Source organism: Diadema setosum, chromosome 4 (assembly GCF_964275005.1).
Source record: "Diadema setosum chromosome 4, eeDiaSeto1, whole genome shotgun sequence".
Classification (NCBI taxonomy): Eukaryota; Metazoa; Echinodermata; class Echinoidea; order Diadematoida; family Diadematidae; genus Diadema; species Diadema setosum.
The window spans coordinates 8,169,609-8,178,427 of NC_092688.1; the positions used below are offsets into that span (position 1 = coordinate 8,169,609).

At 37.7% G+C, this 8,819-nt stretch overlaps 1 protein-coding gene across 1 annotated transcript; it reads left to right on the forward strand.

Annotated features, from left to right (window-relative positions):
• The first annotated feature begins 2,946 nt into the window (after nt 1-2,946).
• Nucleotides 2,947-3,924, forward strand: LOC140227462 (allatostatin-A receptor-like). The gene has a single exon (XM_072307865.1). It carries the CDS (start codon nt 2,947-2,949, stop codon nt 3,922-3,924), a length of 978 nt encoding a protein of 325 aa, XP_072163966.1.
• The last annotated feature ends 4,895 nt before the right edge of the window (nt 3,925-8,819 follow it).

Sequence of the window (8,819 nt, forward strand, 5' to 3'; positions counted from 1 at the left end):
TAAGTAGGGAAGACAAAATGAAACTACATAATCTATATCTTTAAAAAAATGAAAATGAAAGAAGAACCTCCTCATTCTTTTTTTTTTTTTTTTTTTTTTTTTTTTTTACAGAAAAAAAAAAGAAGAATCGAGTAGATTTGTATTTAAAAAAGAAAAAACAACCCTGCTGCAGCGGTGTCCTAGTCTGGAATGTGGCGTAAAGAAAATTACATGAAAATAGTTCTTGGTTTTTTAATATTGCTTTTGGCTCTTTTGTTTTATCACAAAATCCCTCGATTAAAAGCCGAAAAGAAAACTTTAATGACTGTCATCGGTCTGAGAACATAACTATCACAGGATCTTCAGGTATAGATTTCCATCAATGAAAGGGAATACACCCCAAACACATTGGTGGATTCATATATATTCATTGGATTCATTTAATCATTTATATATTTTTTTCCTACGGTGACATCACGTATTCCTTTTTTTCTATTTGCATGCTTTCTTATCTAATGATGACTGCACACTGTTTTGATCAAAAGAAATTCATAATCTCTGAACAGATCGTCCAATTCTCCTCAAACTTCGCTGGTGTTTTCTACTAAATATTTCTGCACTAACTGCACCCACAGTAATTATATGGAGTATAATATTTCCCTTTAGATAACCAAGTATGTGCTCCACTATACCAAAAACTACTTATTATAGTTTCCTTTACCTACAATAAGTCAAATTAATATGCTTTAATTGGCTTTGGAAATCATTGTCTAGTATCTGTTTCATTTTCTTCAAGGTATCTGGATCACTTCTTGTCCCCAAGGATTCTTAATCTCACCCCAAGAGGCTCGTTATCCAGGACTTATCGAAACGGACTTCCAAACCTGTTTATACTGGGGCATTTAAGTAGATCATATCGCGCTTTATGAATTCATGAAATGCTTTCATAACTTGATGCACGCACCATATCAAATGAATTATTATCTTTGACTACCAGACAACAGCTTACCCTTCATTCTTGGGCGTTTCATTTCAGATGAAACATCTGTAATAGTTATCAGTTTGAAATGCTATTTAAGTGAATAAAGTTAATCTCTTTTCGTGTATCCAAATGGGAAGATTCATGGTATAATTCATGCTGTTAGCATGTATTAGCTACGAGGTTATACACGTTATAAGGTCAATTTTTCATTCTGAGTTTGTCTAACTTCAAATCATTGCACCTTTTTTTTTTTTGTCTCTAATCATTTTACTGTGTTATTTCGTCAGTTCCGTTTTTGTATTTTTGTTTTTGGTTTATTTTCACCTGATCCCGTGATTTTTAAGTATTTTTTAAGGACACAACTCGATTTGATTGATATCCTTTGATATTCAATCAGGTCTAAAACCTTCAGATGTTGCAGTTATAGGTAACTGTATGTGCATGTATCAAAAAGAAAAAGAACAACAGAAAATGAAATCAGTGAGTAACACTTCACCAATACACAAATACATCAACACACGTGCATGTGCATACACATACACGTGCGCTCACACATAATTCACACAGACAGACATAATTCACATTATTCCGTTTGTACTTTCATCTCACTACACCTCGTTTCAAGACACTTGGTGTCATGTTTTGAAGGAGAATATCAAACCAAAACTTTGCATGGATTCCTAACATACATTCACTAAAGTTTATTAAAAATGCATATATCTCCTGAAGGGTCATGCAGTGTGTATGATAGAGAGGTCGGTAAGGTTTACACACATTTCCTCCGAATAAAAATCATGCAACAATGACAATTACCCGGTCTACGACCATTATTAGTGTAATATTCATCACGCCGGCAAGGTTTGAGTAATCGTGTTTAACAAATCCACGTGGGTTATTATTATTCAAATTGATTTCCCGCTATACTCGAGCGTAGCTAAAGATCAAACGAGCCGCGAAGATCCTTGCATCAGCAATAAGCCAAAGCCCTACCGAAGGTGTAGTGATTACTCTTTATTCTATATTGTTTTTAAAACTGTTCTTGTTTTGTGTTTTTTTTTTTGACGAACAAATTACTGCCTTTTCAAAAGGTCCTTTGCTCCAAGTAAAACTTGAGTGCAACGAAATATTAGGAAAGCGTAGAGTCGAATCCAATGTAATGTTACTACCCGGTCTATCGCTTCTCTACTCTTCTCTCTCTTTCTCTCTCTTTGTGTCTCTCTGTCTCTTTCTAATTATACATATATATGTATCAATGTATGTATGTATGTATGTATGTATGTATGTATGTATGTATGTAGGTATGTATGTATAATATAATATATACATACACAGAGAGAGAGAGAGAGAGAGAGAGAGAAAGAGGGAGGGAGGAATGTAATTGTATCTTTCGTTTTTCTTCCTTATTTTGACTTAAAGCAAACTTCACAGAAGCGTCTCATTACTGTGTCTTTGTTTGTTTGTTTTTTTACTCAATCCTCTTGCAACTTTTTAATCTCTTATTCGCACTTTCGTGATAATAATAACCACAGGATTCTGCGAAAAAAAAAGTGGACAACCGGAAAGGAGTTATACAACAGTTTTCTTTAGTTTTAAAGTGAGAAAGACAAATTTTAGGAGAATTATCAATATAATTTTCATGGCTTTTTTATTCGTCGTAGAAATTGTTACATGGCACGTGTGGTCGTCTGAGCTATTTATTGCTAGCAACGTATGACATTGTCCTGCCTGCTCTGTCTCTTGTTGCTTGTTAACAGCGAATCTGTTCTCAATTCACTGTTCCTCCGCTGATTGGCTCTTAGTCGTGTTTGTGACGTCACTTCCAGTTTGTGTTCGTTGGTATTATAAATCCTGTCCGCAGACGACTTCCTACGCACACCACCTTAAACACACATTATTGCAACCTCTCGAACTAGAGCGCGGCAGACAACAAGCGTTCGCGAGTACATCTCGTAACTTTCGCATGGTGATTATTCGTTACAGCCGTAATGAATTCTTCTCAGTCAGAATTTGATTATAATACCACTTTAGAATCTGATTCCGACGATGCACATTACCTCGACTTCATACTCATAGCATTTGGTGCTTTTGGTGCCATCGCAAATGGATTTGTACTTTTCGTTATCGGGTTCGTCAAAGACCTCCAGAGCGGCACGAATCTCCTCATCGCAAACCAGTCGCTGATTGACTTCGTGACATCGGTTTTCCTTCTGGTTCTTCAAGTCGTACCTGCGTCCCTTCCAACCAACCTCCCGGGACTGGCCAAATTTATATGTGCGTTTTGGATCAGCTGGAATCCGTTCTACATCACCATAGCGGCAAGCGTGGCCAACCTGGTTCTAATCACCATTGAGAGATTCTACGCCATCATGTCCCCGATCCAATACCGTCAAAACATGGGCACTCGTCGCCTTGCACTCCTTGCTACTATCCCATGGATCTATGGATTCTGCTTCGAGGCTCATTCATATGCCTGGGTACGTGTCGAGGGAAACGCTTGCTACATATTTCAGTGGCCAAGCGACAAAGTCCGACAAGGCATCGGAATTTTCCTGTACGTCCTCAACTTCCTCGTTCCTACGTTCATCATCGCCCTTCTGTATTCGCTGATGGCCGTGAAACTCAAACATGGTCCGAAGGCGCAGTCCAACCAAGATAGCTACCGAGACAGGGCGCGAAGGAACATCATTAAAACCCTCCTGATCGTCTGCATCTGCTACGTCGTGTGCTGGGCGCCGCTCGACAACGTTCACTTTTATGACGCAATAGGTGGAACTTTTAACTTTTCGGGAGAGTTCTACAAGTTCGCGATCATTATGGCCTTCGCCAACATGTGGATCAACCCCGTCATCTACTCGCTCAGATATCAGCGCTTTCAGGCCGCCGTAGTGAAGTTGTTCTGCAAAAGGGAACCAGCCAGGCAGCCGCAGACGGTGTCCACAGTAGCGACCGGGAGCAAAGTGTGAACTCACCTCGGGAGCACCATGCAGTTGATATACACCACTGTTGACTTTAGTCTGCCTCAAGTTGTACACCACTTCACTCCAGACAATGCAATTGTTTTGCCATCACTAGTATACACCACTACTAATTCAATTCACGGTGGCTCCGATTTTTTCAGGTACAGGGGTATTATGGCGTCTGAGGAATTTGGTTCCGCGCTGAGTGTTTAAATGTTTTCTTGGTATCAGGCTTACGATGTCTTCGTATGATGGATGTCACACATTTCCCAAGTATACATCTAATTACATCTCCTCTACAACTACCTCTTGAAATTCTCTCATGGCAATCTTCAAGTATACTCCGAGCCTTAATATCGTAAGATTATATGCTACGTTTGTTTTGCACATTGTGGTCTAGTATGCTGAAATAAAAGTGAGGTAAGTGATGCCAAATAACACCTACTGCTTTCATCTTAGATTAGGTCGCATATCGGAATAACGGAGATGTCAGAAGATTAAAATATGTGCAATGGGAAATGATTGTTAATACAGAGACGTAGGAAACGAGGCCTTTGTAGGTGAATGTCAGTACAAATCATTTGCTATTTCTGAATAGATCTACAGCAGATGTCACATTAAACTTGTTTGTAATTCTAAACTAATTTTGATTACTTTAATTCAGATTTTCATGATCTTCATCAGCACGAAAGCACTAATACAGGAAACTGAGTTGTGACGTCATTTTGTTGTGCATTTTCGTTCTGTTCTTCACGAAAATCATTCTATAATAATAAATCGATAATTCAGCAACATCATCTGGCACTGTTTGGAGATCATCCCTTCAGTTATTCCATTTGTGATATTTTCGGATGGGAAATGAAATATCAGAAATATATTCATTTTCATTTCATTAGAAAAAAAAAAGTGAGAATATGTCGGCAGATCAACAGGATATTTTAAACATCATTGCCTAAATTAATCTACATATTGCGAAAGGAAAATCTTCATTAAAACTGTACCGTTTTGGTCATTCGATTTTGCTCTTAATATATTTTTGGTTGAACGTGATGCAGCGCTTTACTTTAAGTGCATCGAATAATCATCAAACAAACAAACAATCATTCTGATCTGGCGAAATATCAGGAGACAAAATTCTAAGCTCAGTATTAATTCAGTTCAGAATCCATTTCAATTCATTTCAATTCAATTCAAAAGTCATTTTTGGATTCGAGTGTGAATGTCATGCGCTTGGAGAACTATACAGTGAAATAGACGAATGTGCAGTAACTTTTTGATGGGTATTGTAGTAGCTTGTGTCTATATCTGTGTCGTTCTGTCAGCTTAATGTTGGTCCAGAAACACCCCTTTAACTTTGAAATGCACTTCACGATAGGCTACGTATAATGAATGGTTCAACACTCTTGTCGATATGGTGCACTTAAAAAAAGACAAAAAAAAAAAAAAAACCCTGATGGTTCTATTACGTATTTCGTCTACACGGTATCAAGTAACTCGCACGTGTTTGACATCATTTACTTTTTATCAATTAAAGACTGATTAAATTGAGTGAGAATTGGTTGGATCAATGTCAGTTAGAGAATATTCGTGTCTAAAGCTTTGACGCACTGTGGCGATGATGTACATCATTATCTACCCGGTAGTATGTTGTTCATCTAACACGATTCATGTCATACATTCGTGGTTTGGGCAGGGGGGGGGCTCATGGAGTTAAGGAAGACTTATACCATCATGGCGATTCGATTTGTTTGTTTGTTTGCAATTAAAAAAAAAATGATATAATGTGGATATGCTGTTTGATGATCGAGAGGTAAACCGTTGCACGTTTATATATGTTTCCTTGGACGTTTTGTGAATAAAGATTGATAGACTATAAAGTGAGATCGCCTCCACTAGACGCACATAATTTGTGTTGAATGAAAAGTGGAACTTTTTAAAGTGATATGTGCATTTTATGTTGATCCTTACCGTTATTTTAAAGATATTAGGCCACTGAATTTCCTGAGAGTATGCATACGGAAATACGTGCATGAATATGTGTATAATAAGGTACACATACATACATACAACTGTACGTACATGCATGCATTTATACATGAAATATAATATGTCTGTCTGTGTGTGAGTGTGTGTATGTGTGTGTGTGTGTGTTTGAATGCGTGATTAAACAGGCTACCTCGTAGGTAAAGGGAACAATACAGGTCAACGAATGGTTTTATATCGTCAAGTTTGTGGGTTTACGAAAACCAGCTTTGAAGCCCAATAATTTCAAACAACACAGAAACCAACATAGGGTACGCGTAACAAAGAAAGAGTGAACGAAAGATCAATGTGTGTGCGTGTTCCTGGGGAAAATATTATGGTCGATGATTCTATCTTATGAATTCTTAAACAAAATCTACAAGTCTATACGTAGTCTTGTCATAGTGTGAATGTCGTAACCGTGACATTGTACGAAAATGCAAATACATGAATTTAGATATCCTTCTATCCTTAAAAGCGTCGTGAACATAATTATGCGACCTTTTCGACATTATCACGATGAAAAGTCCATTTGCGACAGTCTAATCAACTATTGAACAAACCGCACATCTCAGATGTTTATCATTTCGATTGATAAATCAAGTGATGGGACTACATAATTTTTAAGAGAGAAGAGACCCCGCTCCTCTCGCTTTTAGACACCGGTATTCGCGGTCCCACTCTAACGAACGATTCATTGTCTGATTGTTTTAACGAACGATTGAAACATGATTACAATGTGATGAGCTTTTAAATCAACATTTGCTCGAAAGGAGCTCTTTAAGCAAAATATCATTCGAAAGGAAATCATATTCAATGCCGACGGGCGATCTTGACGATGCTTAAGATGTTGATTTTTATTTTACTCTCCGAATCAAGTGGAGATTTAGCAATAATGAATAACAAACACAACGATATCAGCTCCGATTTTAACCATAAGGTACAATATTACAGAAACACATAAAGCATTATCTGTTTTCTACTTTGAGCAATACGGTCCAGGGTTTACACTAGAATGACCAAGAGTTTGGAATGCATTGTCAACGGACATGTCAACAGACAAGACAAGACAAGACAACACAACACAACACAAGACAATTTTACTTTAAGAGAAACGGCGACGAAGAATGAAGAGTCTGTGGGTGAAGAGTTAAGGACACCCAATAAGCGATACTACGGGTCTACAAGAGGCAAAATATTTGCTGTTAAGACGTATTGATGGGACATTGTTACAAACCAATAAAAAATTACAGCAATTTAACTCTCGACTTCAACAACGGGATCCTCATCGAGCGTAATCTCAAATCGTGGGTCGGGAATACAACAATAATTTGAGCAAGGTTCGCAACCTGATGTGGTCATAGACTCATGGTCATCGGAGAAGGGGGGGGGGGGCATATTATGTATAGATGACAAGGCGTTTTCTTTTCTCCTTCATACGTTTGTTTTATTGTTTGTTTGATTTCGATACGGTTTAGATAAAAACCCACTATCAACCTCATGGCTGTTTTTCAGTGAGTCCGTCAGTGAGTCCGTGAGTCAGTCAGTGAGTCCGTGAGTTTACAGCATATACAACAACGAAATATGATACAGAACAAAAGATAACATTCACAACACGAGAAAGAACAATTTGGCAAAAAACAAAAGCAAATAATTAAGTATAGTACATGTAAATCATACATTATCATTTTACAGAGATCATGTCTGATTTTTCGTGATTATGTTACTATGGAAACGCAATGCACAGCAAAAGTACAAAATCCTTTTGCTTGTGTGTGCGTTTGTTCTATATTTGGAGAAATTATCAGGGAGGGAAAAAACCCCTCAAAACAATTTTATTTTACCAATGGGCGCATAAAAGATTAAGGATAATTAGCAGTAATGATCTTAAAGGCTGTTTTGGTAATTTAAGAAGTAGATGTAAAATGTTATGTCAATATTCTCCAGCTAAAGCCTTATTGGATGTGAAGACCCATACTCATTTCTTTTCCATGGATCCTTTTTTCATCTTTGCGCACTCCCAATCGTGACCCGAGCTTAAGTCTAGCAGATGATGATAGGAGATTAATGATGGATGGCAATTAGCATGTCAATGACAAATATTATAATGATAATGGCCATAGTTCTAACGCCCAAACTGCAAACACTGATTGAACCAAGACTATCTTAGCTCTCGGAAAAAGGAATGGTAATATTATGAATATTAGGAATGAGGTTAAGTGCTTTATTTATTTTTTCATCCATGACTGAACCGTCAAGGTCATATTAAAATAATTTGAATCCTTGCAACCAAAGGGTATTTTGTGTGTACGTGGGGGGGGGGGGGATATCAATTTAGAATAAGAGCCATTTAGGGTGCTTTTTTAAGATCGGTGAACATTTGAAAGGAATATGCCTCTGATAACTGAAGCTAAATTGCTTACTGCCGTAAACACGACAAGTACCTGATAGCTCGGTTTCAACACACTCTTGACTCTCAGAGGGAGGATCGTAAAGTGTTTTCCAGGCACGTCAACAAGTGACATTATGACCTTATTTTGTAGCCATAATCCCAGATACAATACAATATGTGAACGATCATCTGACATAGCGAGGGCCAATCATTATCATGCAAAAAATATGCTTAGCTAGGGTTACACAGTGCATGTTATATCATGGCATTGTGAAAGTGAAAGGGAGATATACAGGTGAGCGATATTCTTTTCTACAGAAGTAGGTGACTTGGATGGCAGCGCCAAGTTTGAGAAACGGACGAAAACTTGCCTAGGCCAAAAACGTTTACAAAGCTGCATAATACACAAATTTCTGTTTGAAAAAGGGGATACGATGTGCAAAAGAGAGTGATTTTCTTTGCATTGCGTGTCCCGCTCATCGCGACA